Source organism: Lipophrys pholis (genome assembly GCF_963383615.2).
Source record: "Lipophrys pholis genome assembly, chromosome: 4".
Classification (NCBI taxonomy): domain Eukaryota; kingdom Metazoa; phylum Chordata; class Actinopteri; order Blenniiformes; family Blenniidae; genus Lipophrys; species Lipophrys pholis.
Window position 1 is genome coordinate 35,403,260 of NC_137637.1, and position 16,172 is coordinate 35,419,431.

General features: G+C 47.3%; 1 protein-coding gene across 2 annotated transcripts in view; it reads left to right on the forward strand.

Annotated features, from left to right (window-relative positions):
* Positions 1-16,172, forward strand: part of flnba (filamin B a) — a 54,276-nt gene that overhangs the window by 22,094 nt on the left and 16,010 nt on the right. For both annotated transcript variants that reach the window (XM_080461471.1, XM_080461472.1), the window contains exons 6-29: positions 1,197-1,315; positions 1,401-1,475; positions 1,801-1,963; positions 2,108-2,308; positions 2,937-3,074; positions 4,352-4,478; positions 5,385-5,521; positions 6,231-6,424; positions 6,498-6,611; positions 6,872-7,015; positions 10,494-10,617; positions 11,151-11,311; positions 11,446-11,536; positions 12,101-12,255; positions 12,736-12,853; positions 12,945-13,024; positions 13,104-13,289; positions 13,381-13,695; positions 13,924-14,041; positions 14,131-14,331; positions 14,415-14,588; positions 14,671-14,833; positions 14,968-15,128; positions 15,792-16,083. In XM_080461471.1, coding sequence (XP_080317597.1) covers positions 1,197-1,315; positions 1,401-1,475; positions 1,801-1,963; positions 2,108-2,308; positions 2,937-3,074; positions 4,352-4,478; positions 5,385-5,521; positions 6,231-6,424; positions 6,498-6,611; positions 6,872-7,015; positions 10,494-10,617; positions 11,151-11,311; positions 11,446-11,536; positions 12,101-12,255; positions 12,736-12,853; positions 12,945-13,024; positions 13,104-13,289; positions 13,381-13,695; positions 13,924-14,041; positions 14,131-14,331; positions 14,415-14,588; positions 14,671-14,833; positions 14,968-15,128; positions 15,792-16,083 — 3,751 coding nt within the window. The remainder of the gene's footprint in view (positions 1-1,196; positions 1,316-1,400; positions 1,476-1,800; positions 1,964-2,107; positions 2,309-2,936; positions 3,075-4,351; positions 4,479-5,384; positions 5,522-6,230; positions 6,425-6,497; positions 6,612-6,871; positions 7,016-10,493; positions 10,618-11,150; positions 11,312-11,445; positions 11,537-12,100; positions 12,256-12,735; positions 12,854-12,944; positions 13,025-13,103; positions 13,290-13,380; positions 13,696-13,923; positions 14,042-14,130; positions 14,332-14,414; positions 14,589-14,670; positions 14,834-14,967; positions 15,129-15,791; positions 16,084-16,172) is intronic.

The window sequence follows — 16,172 nt, forward strand, 5'->3', positions numbered from 1 at the left end:
GTACCTAATAAAGTGGCCAGTGAGTGTAGAGGTGTACACACACACACACACACACACACACACACACACACACACACACACCCCCCACACACACACACACAGTTTCGGTGCTCATTTTAATAAAACACTTTCTCAAATATCATCTGATGGACGAATAACAAGTTTGTTATTCTGAATCCATGAACCAGTGGAAACTTCAACAATGTGAGGAAGTCAGAGGCCGTTAGTCTGAACAATGGGACACACACACACACACACACACACACACACACACACACACACACACACACACACACACACACACACACACACACACACACACACACACACACACACACACACACACACACACACACACACACACACACACACACACACACACACACACAGGGAGAGGAAATACCTTGGAAAGGTTTCTGAGGCAGTACCAACACTCGCAGCAGCTCCTGTTCTGAACTCTGCAGCAGCTTTTCTGTTTTTATTTATTTTTTGTATTCGTTCTTTCACAATAGTAACATAACATACTTTTTGTTTTATTATTTTGTACAGCTGTGAAAAAAGGGAAGAAATGTAAAAGTTGCGTAAAGGAACAGAAAGCAAACAAAAATAAACGAATAATAAAATAGTCCACTCTGTGTCCTGGACATGGAGTGATGGTGGGAATGTATTTAGCTCCAGAGCTGTTAGTGGGATCGTTCCACCGTATGCCAAATAGAAATCCTGTCACATGATAGAAAAGTTTTATTCTGTTTATATCTAAGTGTAAAGTGATGTAATCCAGCCTTCAGCTGGAGAATTTAGCTTTTTAATGAAGTATTGAATGAAGTACTACACAGTAGTTTCTACATACTTTAACACTTTAAAGTTCAAACACCACGGAGTCAATTTAAATATGATCAAATGTTAAAAAGCACCACAATGTCTAAAATCTCTCACTTCATCATTTCTGGCTTTCAAAGTCGGTAAATTTAAGATATTTGTCACTGAATTCATTTAAAATATTCATCTGTTATTTCGCACCACTGACTCATTAAATATGACTTATTGAACTCATTTCACTTTGGTTTGAATTAGATGACCGAACTGGAAGCGTCGTCCTAACTTCCTTTGAACAAAACTTTCTGCTCTGATTTGTGTGTTCAGACTTTTAACTGAGGAAAATGAAGGTTTTTAATCCTGCTGCTTGTTGTTCTCAGGAATCGAGCCGACGGGGAACCGTGTGATGCGTCCGGCCGTCTTCACGGTCGACACCTTCAGCGCCGGCCAGGGCCAGGTGACCGTCTACCTGGATCATCCGGACGGCACCAGAGAGGAGGTACAGGAGCTCCACGCTTCAGCCTGCTGCTGGGATTTCAGTCCTGCAGATGAAATGTTGACCTGTGTGACCGTGTGTGATTCAGCTGAAGGCGGAGCCTAACGAGGGCAAGAAGACGTCCAGCGTCACCTACATCCCCCAGGTCATGGGCCCTCACAAGGTAAACCTTCCCTTCCCTGTCAGTAACGACGACAAACCCTGGAGGGCAGGGGGCGGGGGGGCAGGGGGGCGGGGCTTATCCCCGTGGGATTTTTAGTTTTTGGTCTTAATTCCAGAGTAGAACTCGTGATGAGAGGAAATTGGTGACGAGTCCAACTCCAGTGGAAAAGTGCAAAATATACGTGGCAAAGTTTCTCTTTTAAACGGCATCATTTTGAAAATGTCCGTTTCTATGGAAACGGCAGAAGCACTGAACACGATGCAGTTGGCATGTTACACCACTAGTGGGCACTGTTGATGTTTCACTTTCTGTTGAATTTTTTTAGGTGACGGTGATATTTGCAGGCCAGCAGATTCCCAAAAGTCCCTTCGAGGTGAACGTGGACAAAGCGCTCGGCGACGCCTCCAAGGTCACGGTGAAGGGGCCGGGAATCGAACCGGTGGGAAACGTCGCCAACAAACCGACCTACTTCGACATTTTCACTGCGGGTGAGAGACGTCGGCTCGTCGGGGTGCCTTGGAGGTTCCGCCCATGAAGGGTTGACATGATACTGTAATCTGATTACACCTGCTGGAGGTTTCCCTGTCAAGCAGCTCGTCCCCTCTCACTTGTGTGACCTCTGACCTCTGCAGGCGCCGGCACCGGAGACGTGTCGGCCATGATCAGAGACCCTCAGGGCCGGCAGAATGTGGTGGAGGTCATGATGGAGGACAAAGGAGACCAGACCTTCCGTTGCACCTACCGGCCCACCCAGACCGGCGCCCACGTCGTCACGGTGACGTTTGGAGGCGTGGCCATCCCCCGGAGCCCCTTCAGCGTGGACGTGGGACCTGGTGGGTGTCCTTTCTCTCCGGAGAGACAGAATCGTCCGTGGGGACTTGAAATAAACCTTTTATGTGGAATAATGAAAGATCAGGAGTTTTTCAAACTTTCTTCTCCTCTCACTTTGAAGATTAAAAAATAGAATCAAGTTTCTACGTCCTCTTCCTCCTTACCTTTAACATTTTTCTTTCTTCTCTCTTTGTACATGTACTTCACCTCCTCCTCTTCCTCTTCCTCCTCTTCATCTCTTCCAGGTTCATCTTGGAGATCGACTCTTTTCCCTTCAACTTCTATCTACTTTTCTTTATTTCCTTCTCTTCATCCACTTTTCTTTCTTGTTCATCTCCTTGTACTTTCTCTTCTCTAATCTTGTATTTTTTGTCTTCACCTTGCACTGTTTGCTAATGAAACTATTTAAACCCTTGTCTTTTCCTCTACACCTCCTCCTCCATGTCCTGCTGATTCTTCTCATCCTCCCATTTCTACTAAATCTACGTTGATGAGACTTTTTTAACAATATAAATGAGGAAGCGTGGAAACATTTCCTCGTTGCAGTGAGAATGCTATGGCTGGAAAAAAGCCACTTGACCCTCCTGACGATGGCGTTTGTTTGTTTGTTTGTTTGTTTGCGTGCTGCAGCCTGTGTGCCGGGGGCGTGCCGGGCGACGGGCCGGGGGCTGCAGCCGGCCGGCCTCCGAGTCCAGCAGGTGGGAGACGTGAAGGTGGACACCAGAGCCGCCGGCAGCGGAGACCTGAAGCTGCTCGTCAAAGGACCCGGTGAGTTCAGCCAAGAAAGGAGGCTTCCCCCTCGGATTAATGCAATAAAATAGAAAATAACTTTAAAGTCCCAAATTCTGCTTTCTGTAAGGAAAAAACCTTCCTTCCCAAACCACAGAAAACCTGCTGAATACAAAGTAAAACACATTTTTTTAAAATCTATTTTCATGGTCTGAAGCAGAAACTGCATGTTGTTTTCCAGAACATCCTCATGTTCTTAACTGAGACTAAAGCGCCGTCATCCTCCCTTTCTGAACCCATAAGAACAAGAAGAAAATTATATAATAAGAGTTTCTGTCAGAGTTGGTTGGTTTAACTCCAGGAGCTGACAGCTGTTCGTGATGCGTTCAGGTGCATCACGTAAGCCTGCACTCCCACATTTTAAAGAGCTGCGGGGCTCGTACAGTAGCGATGTTACAAGTTAAATATGATTAAAATATGACTGATAGTCCTGAGCGAACTGGAACACGTATGAGCAGCACACGGCAGAGCAGCAGGTTCAGCAGAGCAGCTCCTACACAGAACAGCCAGGACGGCTGGAACAGCCCAAACTAATGAGGTCATTTTGTTCAGCAGGACCTACACTGCTGAACTTTCTTCTTCTTCTTATGGAGGATGAATTGGCCTTTAAACACGGATTGATTACAGTTTGTCTATTCTGAAACGTAGTCGTTTAAATGGGTTTTAGATTTAGAAATGGAAAAAACAACTTTATGTGGATAAATTTAAAGCTTCATGCAGATTAGAGATTTTCAGTCAAACTATTACAAAACCAGTAATAACGACCTCGGAATTAGAAAATGTACCAGAAAACATTAAAGTAGAATCTTTCTGCCCCAACAGGACTGGAGGGTGTTTTAATGAGCAGTTACAGGAAAACAAACCTACCAAAAGATGATATAAAAGGGATTTTAAAATCCTCATTTTCACCGACTCTAAAAGGTCCATTTTGGAAAAAAGCAGCAGATTGATCGCCGTCATAAGAGAGATAAGAACGTCTCACTGGTGGCTCAGAAAGACGCTTAAAAATGGATAAAAAAAAGTCCCACCTGAGGAAACACAAGGTCATTAAACATGAGAATACTTTTCTAGCTGAATCAGAAAACAGGGAATTTATCTGAGAGACGATCGTGTCTCTGAGTTGAATCTGACATATTTCATCGTTTTCATTTTGGGACATTTTCCTGATTTTAGTTCCAAGCTGGAGGTGTCCGAATGTCCCAGAGTTCAAAAGGACAAACTGTCTGTCCTGGTTAACGACTCCTGGTTGTGTTCAGGAGGCGGCGAGGAGCCGGTGAAGCTGATCTCCAGTCAGGACGGCGTCTTCTCCTTCCATTACCTCCCCAAGTCTGCCGGCAAACACAGCGTGTCCATCACCTGGGGGGGGCAGCACATCCCCAAGAGGTGAGCTCGCTGCGTCGCCACGGAAACGCCCTGGAAGTCCTCCTGACGTCTGATCACTTCACCGTATTGATCCCATTAAAACACGAAGGGGTCGGCTCAGCTCCCGTTAATGTTTAACTTCAGAGGTTTAACTTTAAGGTTTTCCAGCAGGTATGAATGTAAAAAACACTAAAAATGTAATTAAGTGATAATCCAGAAAGACTTTTGTTAAAAGACTTGATTCTTTTCCACAAACGAAGCTCTGTGGGTTTTCAGCCACTCTCCTTAAACAGGTTTGTAAAACTGGCCGGAGACTGAAAGAAATCCTGGAACTTCTTCTTCCTCCCTCTTGTGTTGGAGTTTTATAAGAAACAATTCAAACTTCAGGCCGAATTTGTTTCCAAGGACATTTTTACAGGCCTGGAAAGACATTCTGTCCATCATCCTGACTGATCCGGGTTCAGCCTTGATTAGTTCTGATTGTAATGCAGCTGGAATAAGCTGGAAGGGTTAAACAGTCTTGGTGGCGCTCAAAGGGTTAATGTGTCTGCAGTGACGGGTGAATGGACCTTCTTCTTCTTCTTGTTGTTTGTGACGCGTCGTCATGTGACGCTGCAAACTCTACTTTAGAAACTCTACTTTAGAAACTCTACTTTAGAAACTCTACTTTAGAAACTCTACTTTAGAAACTCTACTTTAGAAACTCTACTTTAGTCCTTTTTTGGTTGAAACCGTTTGAACAAATAAGTGGAATATAAATAAATGGTGGTGGGGGGGGGGTAGTGACAAAGGTTCTTTGTCTGTAATTCAAACTGTAAATCTAAGGTGTGTGTGTGTGTGTGTGTGTGTGTGTGTTCGCTCGCTCTCATACCACACACACACACACAGTGACATCACCTTTAAGCCGTCTCTTTTTTATTTGTTCAGCCCGTTCGAGGTGGTGGTTGGGCCGGAGGCGAAGCCTCAGCAGATCCGGGCCTGGGGTCCGGGCCTGGAGGGAGGCATTGTGGGTAATCCTGCGGTCTTCGTGGTGGAGTCCATCGGCACTGATGTGGGAGTTCTGGGTGAGTCTGAGACCTCCAACCCTCCAACCCTCTTCACAACAAGCCGACGCACAAAACTATCAGTCGTCTTTTATTCTGCCAGGAAGTGATGTGTGTAGCAGAACATCCAGATTATAGAGCATCGCCGTCCTCCAACATCCAGATCATAGAGCGTCCTCCTCCTCCAAAATCCAGATTATAGAGCGTCCTCCTCATCCAACATCCAGATTATAGAGCGTCCTCCTCCTCCAACATCCAGATTATAGAGCGTCCGCCTCACCCAACATCCAGATTATAGAGCGTCCTCCTCCTCCAACATCCAGATTATAGAGCGTCCGCCTCACCCAACATCCAGATTATAGAGCGTCCTCCTCATCCAACATCCAGATTATAGAGCGTCCTCCTCATCCAACATCCAGATTAGAGAAAAAAGAAATACTATAAACTGTGTGAAGATATACGTCTACACACTCATTCTTTATCAAAATGAAGAAGTTAAAGTCCAAACCTGAAATCATTGACTCACTTTATGATGTAATAAAATCTTTACTCTCTTGGGGGGAAAATACTTTACCTGCCTCATATTTCACAACAATTTGAGTCATAGTTGCCTGTAGGGGGCGGTGGTAGGGAGCGGTGGTAGTTGCCCATAGGGGGCAGTGGTAGGGAGCGGTGGTAGTTGCCCGCCGGGGTCTCACTCGCCAGCGTCGGCCGTCTGGTTGATCTGCAGGTTTCGCCATCGAGGGGCCGTCTCAGGCCAAAATCGAGTGCGAGGACCAGAACGACGGCTCCTGTGACGTCCGCTACTGGCCCACCGAGCCCGGCGAGTACGCCGTGCACGTGACCTGCGACGAGGAGGACATCGAGCACAGCCCCTTCATGGCCTACGTCATCCCCGACAACGGCGACAGCCACCCCAAGAAGGTCGGTCAAAGCTGACTGTTGCTCCGGCGTCCAGCCGGCGTCCGCTGGTCTGATGGCTTGTTCCTGGTTGTAGGTTCAGGCGTACGGTCCAGGACTGGAGAAGACCGGCTGCCTGATCAACCAGCTGGCTGAGTTCAGCGTCGATGCTGAGAACGGAGGGACGGGACCTCTGAAGATCACGGCTCAGGTTAGAGGAAGTGATCTTCTACTAGTATTCCAGGGAGCGCCTGGTGCTCCACCAGCAGGCCTGGTGCTCCACCAGCAGGCCTGGTGCTCCACCAGCAGGCCTGGTGCTCCACCAGCAGGCCTGGTGCTCCACCAGCAGGCGCCATGTTGGCCGGTTTCTAACCTGTTTTTGAAGTCCAGCTCCAGAAGAAGCTCCGACTTTGTTCCTCGTCGGTGGACGTTAGAGTCCTGGTAATGATTTGCTGTGTGACTTCCTGTCAGGACGCAGAGGGACTTCCTGTGGACGTGAAGGTGAAGAGTAAAGGCAACGGGCTGTACTCCTGCTCCTACACGCCCGCCTCCTCCCTGAAACACACCGTGGCCGTGGCCTGGGCGGGAGTGGGCGTCGCCCACAGCCCCTTCAGGGTAAGCTGCCAGTCTCAGTCCCACCTTACCTGCCCGCCCACCTTTAAGCCTCTGGTCCATGCCGAGAGCACCAGGGTGGTCCGGCCCAAACCGGCGGGCCGCCAAGAGAGTTCCACTCTGGAGTCAGAACGTGATGAAGGGAAACGCAAAGCCAGAAAGCCTCTTATCATCATCACCTACACAGAGGAGAGGTACGCATATTAAAGAGGAACCAGATCATCAGAGGGAAACTAGAACCAGTCAAAGTGTGAAAATCTGATTACTTGTTCAGTGTCTCACTAAAATACTTAAATAGACATTTACCAGGAAAAGGTTCTTCAACCTATTATTCCCTGAATAGTGGTCTTCCTCCTCTTCATCTCTCGACCTCCAAATATCAAATGTTCACAAATTTAAAAACATTTTGTTGATCAAGAGTCCGTTTTTCCAAAGTAACACAAATATCTCCTTCTGAACCAGAAATACATTCAATAGTCCTCATTACTTCACTTAGCAGTATTAGCAGTATTAGCAGATTCCTGATATCATACGGGTATTTGTTGCCCTCCGAGCCCCTTTACTGCTGTTTTGTCTATTTACCCGTTTCCAGAGCGTTGCCTTGGAAACGTGGCTGAAAGCTGAAAGCAGAAGGAGTTTCACTGAAGCGTTGTGTAAAACGTGCCACTGTGTACTCCTACTGCTGGTAGTACTCCTGTTTTAACTCTACTTTCTGTTCACACCTCCACTCCACCTTTTTGTTCCTGGGTGTTGTGGAGAACTGAATGACTTCTCCTCCTCGTGTTGCACTAACTGCTCTGTGATGTTCTGGAGCTGCATCAGAACTTCCTTCATCTGAAGCTTTCGCTTCACAAACGTGACGTTTGAAGCCGAGTCGCTCAGCGGAGCCGCAGTCGGTACCAGAACAACCCGTCAGGGTTCAACATGATCTGGACTGAAAAGTTCAGATGAAGTGAAACTGTCATTTTAACTCCTCATTGTTTTTATTTGTTGGTCAATGAAAACCTTTTCACTTCATATGTTCATGTAACATCGTGTCGTTAAGTATTGGAGTGTCTGGAGCACCTCTCTCACTCTCTCACTCTCTCACACTCTCACTCTCTCACTCTCTCACTCTCTCACTCTATCTGAAGCCGGAACGTGTTCCTCAGCACCGCCGGCTTCACTGAGACTCGTATTGAAGTGAAGAGCTTTTCCTCTGGCTGTTCACTAACTGCTCCTCTGACTGTTCACTGACTGCTCACTAACTGCTCCTCTGACTGTTCACTGACTGCCCCTCTGACTGTTCACTGACTGCCCCTCTGACTGTTCACTGACTGCCCCTCTGACTGTTCACTGACTGCCCCTCTGACTGTTCACCGACTGCTCCTCTGGCTGTTCACCGACTGCTCCTCTGGCTGTTCACCGACTGCTCCTCTGGCTGTTCACCGACTGCTCCTCTGACTGTTCACTAACTGCTCCTCTGGCTGTTCACTAACTGCTCCTCTGGCTGTTCACTAACTGCTCCTCTGGCTGTTCACTAACTGCTCCTCTGGCTGTTCACTAACTGCTCCTCTGGCTGTTCACTAACTGCTCCTCTGGCTGTTCACTAACTGCTCCTCTGACTGTTCACTAACTGCTCCTCTGGCCACTGGAACCACGTTTGTTTCTGTTGTTCAGTTTATCGGCTGCCTTCTGCTCGGCTCCTCCGTCTGGACGTCCTTTGTGGGAATTCCTCTTGAGGGCGTGTCTTTCTTTGTGTCGCAAGATAAACGAGGTGCAAAGGCCAAATAAGTATCTGAACAGGAGAGCTGTTCAGACAAGGCGGGCTGACACTGAGAGCTTTTAGGTAATCAGATTACACCGTTACGTCAAACTTTCTTTGCCAGCAACAAAATAACCCGACATACAACTGTGATTAATGCAGCGTCCCCTGGTGGAGATAGCCTGACATCTCGTACTGAAATGAACTGCTAAGAGCTGATTGGTCCTCCATATTTAGTACATTTACTCTTATTTACAATACTGTCAAATACTTTGACACACCTGATCATGAGCTCATCTCTGCAGCCAGGATCAGGGAGGGCGAAAGACTTCAACACTTTTCCTGTAATTACAAGCAAATAAATGCTGAATCCCGTTAATCTTCAAACTGAGTCACTCACACTGGAGCTGCAGAGTGGAGAAGTATTTTTAGATGTACTTCCCCAAACTGGTACTGATCCTCTGTTCCAGGTTACAACATGTCAGAACAATGACAAGAAACACCGTCAATATCATCATCAGAAAACTTTGTTAGAACAAGTTTAAACACTCTGTTCTGATCGAAGGAAATCTGCTGTTTGAATTCATAACAGGGTTTTATTTTGACAGTCACCTCAATAATCCAACTTGGTACTTTTATTTTGACAGTCACCTCAATAATCCAACTTGGTACTTTTATTTTGATGGTCACCGTAATAACTTTACTTGGTCAGCCGTCTGTATATAATATATATAAAAATAGGAATTGTTCTCTGCATTTCTTCCCCGAAATAAAAAAACCCGTAATAAAATCTATAAAAATAAAAATCTCCTTTTTAAACGTAGAAGGCAGTTGATAAACTATGAGAGGTTTCAGATTGTTTTGGATTTGTGTAACATGTTAAAATCCAGCGCTTTCCTTTGTGCTGACTGACACTGGAATCGCCTCAGTTTGGCTGCTTTAAAAATAAATTCAGACGTTTCATTCAAATGTTTTTGTGTTGTTTGGTTCATTTACTTCCTCGTCTGGTTTCTTCCTTCTACTTCACTTTCTTTTCACGTCACTTACTTTTCCTCTGAAGAGCCACATTAAAGTTTAAAGTAATTCTGGAACAACAAACTGATCTTTCTTCCAGTAGAGAAACATTTTTACCAGATTTGAACGTGAGATGTTGGCGGAGGATTTGGTTTCTATTTGTGTCATCAGTGTTTTTTACTTATCAAACCAGATTAAATTGAGATTATGGAACCATTCTGTGGCTGTACTTAAAGTTTGAGGATTTTATCTTGTTCACACTGACGTTTACGTGCATTTAAGTCCCTTTTTCTGCAGTTTTTATTCTCTGTATTTTCTTTAATTTACCATGTCGTACCTGAGGTTCTTACCTGGATATTTAAAATCGGATGGCCTTTATTCTGGGTTTAAATTTTTTTTACCTTTTTTTTTTTTTAAGTACTTTATGGGAAGAACCACTTCTCTTAAAATGTTTCTCTTAGATGTTTTTTTTTTTTTTTTTTTTTAAAGATTTTATCATTCACTTTAAATGAATATAATATACGGCTTACTTCTAATTACATTGATATATAAACACAACTAAAGAGTGGAACAGTAGATGACCCAGAAGGAACCTTGTGGAACACCAAGGTTTTCTTGATGGAGAGAGAGACGGCTTTGTTTTAATGTTTAATAACGTGAGTAATAAAGTGTTTCTGCTTTATGTTCTGGTGAAAAGAAGTGTCTTTGTGTCGGTGCGTTCAGGTGAATGTGGGAAAAGGCAGCCACCCCAACATGGTGAAGGTGTTTGGACCCGGCGTGGAAAGAACCGGACTGAAGGCCAACGAGCCGACACACTTCACCGTGGACTGCTCAGGAGCTGGAGATGGTAACACACACACACACACACACACACACACACACACACACACACACACACACACACACACACACACACACACACACACACACACACACACACACACACACGCGGGTGTTATTTCTGGGTGTTGTCCCTACACGCAGTGAAACGGTGGAGTTCTAACATGCTTGTTTGGAAGTAAGAAGTTTTCTCTGGGGGAACCTCAGGTGACCTGGACGCTTCCAGGCTTTCTGCTCCTTCCAGTTCTTTATTCAGCTGCTCTGGAGTTTACAAGCAGAAACTAACTCTGTTTCGCCCCCTAGTGGCTGTAAGTGTAGTTACATGAATGGTTGACCGGTCATGAGTTTGTTTTTTTACATGGTTGGTCTGTTTTATTATTTACATTCAGGCTTTATTATTATGTGTTAATGTTTTTGGGCTGCAGTATATTCTGGTCTTTTTCAGTAATTTTGTAATATCTGGCATGTATGTCTGTACTAAAGTGTTATGGTCTGAAGGTGTTGTGTGTATTATAAAACTGTCTTTACTGTGTTTTCTAGGTGACGTGAGTGTGGGAATAAAGTGTGAAGCCAACATGATCGGCGAGAAAGAAGCAGATGTGGACTTTGACATCATCCCCAACGCCAACGACACTTTCACTGTCAAATACATCCCACCTGCTGCGGGAAAACTTACCGTCAAAGTCCTGTTCACTGACAAGGTACACACACACACACACACACACACACACACACACACACACACACACACACACACACACACTTTCACATCTTAAAAATCTCTGGAGGATTTTGTAGCAAATTCACAATTTTATTCTGAAATTTTCCCATGCAGGAAGTCCCTCAGAGCCCTTTCACAGTAAAAGTCGACCCGTCCCATGATGCTTCGAAGGTTAAAGCCGAGGGTCCCGGACTGGCTCAAGCTGGTGAGACCGTTTGGTTTCCATTGTTTTAAAGATGCTGCATTCACTGACATCAGGGAAAAATCGGCACTGATCTCTCACAGACTATTTTAACTGATGTTGAAGTTGAGATCTGGTTAAATTCAATAAGGGATTAGGAAATTATATTCCCTAATAGCTTGAATTTTTTAAATCCTTTAAATATCTTCTGTTTTAAATATTTCATCATTTTAATTATAAAACCTTGATTTTCTTTGATTCCTCCAAACTTTCAAAGTTTACTTTTTATGTGAAATATTTTTAAAGACTGATTTAGTCTCTTGACTTGTGACTTTTTAAAAGTACAAACTTTAACTGTTTGTTTTTGATCTGTTTTGTCACTCGTGACACCATCTTGTGATCAAAGCTGGTATTACAAGCCTGTATACTAGATTCCAATTGGTTATCGCAGCGCTTTTTTTTTTCACGGATCTAAGAAAAATTTATATTTTAAATTTCCAATCAGGAATAAATGATTAAATTATTCCAAAATGTGACCCGACCATCGTGTGAACGTGGCGTTGAGCTGAGTGTTTTGTACCCGAGCAGGCGTGGAGAGCGGGAAGCCGACTCACTTCACCGTCCTGACCAAAGGAGCCGGCAAAGCGCCGCTGGACGTCTCCTTCTCCTCTCAGGTCAAAGACTTCGACATCATCGACAACTACGACTACTCCCAGACGGTCAAATACACGCCTGTGCAAAAGGTACGTCACGTCGGCGCTCCGTCACGTCGGCGCTCCGTCACGTCGGCGCTCCGTCACGTCGGCGCTCCGTCACGTCGGCGCTCCGTCACGTCGGCGCTCCGTCACGTCGACCACCACAGAAAAACCTTTAAATTCGGTTTGATTTTAGTGACTTTGTCCTTTATGTCCGTCCAATACGGTGATACTCGGAGTGAAAATGATAAACGGAGCAGCATGATTAATAACATCCAAATAGTGAAATCCTTAACATTAGTTCACACAGTAGTCATTTACAATAAATAGAATCAACTTGTTACTTTGGTTCTTAACACCATGTGAAATATTGATGTGTGTGAGCTGTCTCTTCCATGTCTTCAGTTTTTATTATTTGGTTTGTGTCCAGCACTGTGGTGTTTTTAAAGTCCTTTATAAAAGATGATTGGATGAAATATGGAGTAAACGTCACAGGACTTGACGTGTTGTTCTGGTGTTGGCCTGCAGGGGGAGATGAGCGTCACGGTGAAGTTTGGAGGAGATGCCATTACGAACAGTCCCTTCAAAGTGGGCGTGGCCGCGCCGCTGGACCTGGACAGGATCGGCGTGGACGACCTGGAAGGACGTAAGATCTTCGTCTCGGCGTCTCGTCAGCCTGTGAACTGACTGACGATGGACTCTGTCGGGACTGGCCTGTTTCCTGCCGTGTGTTTCAGGGGTGGAGGTCAATCAGGAGCAGCAGTTCATGGTGAACACGAAGGGCGCGGGAGGTCAGGGTCACCTGGAGGTGGTGGTGGTGAGTAGCTCGGTGTTAGAAAATGGAAAAACAAGGCCTCTTTCTGGGTTTTTGTGTGATTGTTGTGGTGTGATGTCAGCTGAGTCCCAGCCGGCAGCCGCTGTCCCGTACGCTGGAGCCGCAGCCCGGCAAAGCTGACGTCAGTCTGGTCCGTTACACCCCCACCGAGGAGGGGGTGTACTCGGTCAACGTGTCCTACGACGGGCACCCCGTCCCCGGGAGCCCCTTCTCTGTGGAAGCCCACCTGCCTCCGGACCCCAGCAAGGTAACGTCCTCCCAGAACAGACTTAGGCTCCGTTTAAAAACACCAAGTCACACATTGATCAGCTTTTCTTTCCACCATGATGGTTTTCCAGGTGAAGGCGCTCGGTCCGGGGCTGAAGGGCGGCCTGGTGGGGGAACCGGCAGAGTTCACCATCGACACAAAGGGGGCGGGCACCGGCGGTCTGGGACTCACTGTGGAGGGTCCCACCGAGGCCAAGATCGAGTGCTCCGACAACGGAGACGGCACCTGCTCCGTGACCTACCTGCCCACCGAGCCCGGAGAATACCTGGTCAACATCCTGTTCGAGAACGTGCACATCCCCGGGTCGCCCTTCAGAGCCGACGTCCAGATGCCCTTTGACCCCTCCAAGGTGGTGACCTCAGGAAGTGGACTGGACAGAGCCAAGGTGAGGGTCCGCTCCCTGAGGGGGGATATTAAGGATATTAAAGCAGTCGTCACAAGAAACGACACAAATTTGATCAATTAAGCCTTTAAGTTTCAGGACAATTTCCAGGAAATTGAATCGATGGAGAAAAGTATCCCATCATATGGCTGAAAGACTTTTTCTTTTCATGCTTCTTAAACCTTTAATAGGAGTCAGACGGTCGTTTCTCTGATTGTTGTGTGTGTGCAGGTCGGGGAGAGCAGTGTTTTCAACGTGGACTGTTCTGCAGCCGGACCCGGCGAGCTCAGCCTGGAAGCTGCTCTGGACGCTCCTCCGTCCAGCCCCGCCGGCTCCAGGCCACGCTCAGGTAACGCCGACCCGCTTCGCTCGCCGCCCAGTGTCGGTCCGACAGCAGGTGACTTCAGGGCCCCGTGCCCGTCTGGTGCTTCGTTCCAGGCGCCAACGCGAAGACGGAGGTGGTGGACAACGGAGACGGGACCTACACGGTGACCTACGTCCCGCTGAGCGCCGGCATGTTCACCCTGCTGCTCAAGTACGGAGGCAAAACCGTCCCTGGCTTCCCTGCCAAGGTGATGGCGGCCCCCGCCGTGGACACCTCCAGAGTCAAAGTGTTCGGCCCGGGAGTGGAGGGACAAGGTGCGGCATGGTCCTCCTGAGCCTTCCGAGATGACTCCCCCCCCCCCCCCCCTTCTAAATGTCCCTGCCCCTCTCCTCACCAGGCATCTTCAGAGAGGCCACCACGGAGTTCACCGTGGACGCCAGCCCGCTGACCCGGCAGGGAGGAAACCACGTGAAGGCGGAGGTCAGGAACCCGTCGGGGGCTCAGACGGACTGCGTGGTCACGGACAGAGCAGATGGGACGTACAGCGTGGAGTACACGCCTTTCGAGAACGGTGAGTTCTTACTGGCTGCAAGAAGTGGGGCTGTTCGTTTCCATGACGACGCAGTAACAGACCCTGTGGGTTGTGGTTGTAGGCGCTCACACAGTCGGCGTCTTGTACGACGACACGCCGGTTCCTAACAGCCCCTTCAGAGTCTCCGTGACGGAGGGATGCGACCCCAGCAGGGTGGTGGTGAGCGGCCCGGGGCTCCAGCAGGGCCTTGCCCACCGCAACAACAACTTCCATATCATCACCAGGTATTGAGGGGCAATGGGGCAATTAATGCTACTACTGATACTACTGCTACTACCATTAGCACCGATACTACTGTTATTACTACGGTCAGTACTGATACCACTACTGCAATATCATTTGTGGCCCACCTCTCCAGGGGGGCCGGTATCGGGGGGCTGGGCATCGCTGTGGAGGGTCCGTCAGAGTCCAAGATGTCCTGCAAAGACAACAAAGACGGCAGCTGCAGCGTGGAGTACATCCCCTACAAGCCGGGACTCTACGACATCAACGTGACCTTCGGAGGCGACCACATCCCAGGTCAGAGTCGCTTCTTTTAACCAGCTGGACGTCATTTAATAGAATTTTCTTTTAATGAGTGTGGATTCATGTGACTCACTACACCATCTCATGGCTCTAAGTGGCATTACAAGGCTAGTCAGCCCATGGCGAGCTGGTTAACTTAATTCTAGTTGATTCCTCTGATGGTCAGGTAAGATTTTCAGTTGAACGCGAACCTCAAAAATGATGTGATTATACACTCTATTGCCAAAAGTATTCACTCGCCTCCCTTCACCACATATGAACTTGGGTGACATTTTGTTGTTGAACCATCGGAGTCCAACTCATGAAAAGCTAGCCCACACCTTAACCCCCCCACCAGACTTTACACGGACAATGCAGTCAGACAAGCTCTTCTGACAACCTCCAAATCCAGACTGTCCATCAGATGGCCAGATGGAGAAGTGGAATTGTTCCCTCCACTGTTCTAGAGTCCAGTGTCTGTGAGCGTTACTCACTGCATCCGAGGCCATGGAGCTTGAGTTAATTTACCGGGGGCCAAGGGACTGATTGGAACACCTGAATTCAATAATTTGGAGATCTGAGCAAATACTTTTGGCAACATAATAGAGTACGTGAGGATGTGTTTGGGAATAATTTATGCTTTTTGAGAAGAGTTGAACTGTTAATTTCCTGTTTCAGGGAGTCCGTTCAAGGTCCCGGTGAAGGACGTGGTCGATGCCACCAAAGTGCAGGTGTCGGGCCCCGGGGTGGGGTCAAAGGTCAGGGCCAACATCCCTCAGTCCTTCAAGGTGGACTGCAGGACTGCCGGCGAGGCCCCGCTGGCCGTGACCGTCACGGGTCCCAGAGGCCTGAAAATCCCCGCCGAGGTGATTGACAATGGCGACGGAACGTATCTCGTGTCCTACACGCCCACCGTGGAGGGAATGTACTCGGTGGAGGTCAAGTACGCAGACCAAGTCGTTCCCAACAGGTAAACAAAAATACTGCACCACTACAAATGTTAATTTTATTCCACTGTATGTATGTATTCTCAAAGTATGTGAAAATTAGAAACTCCAT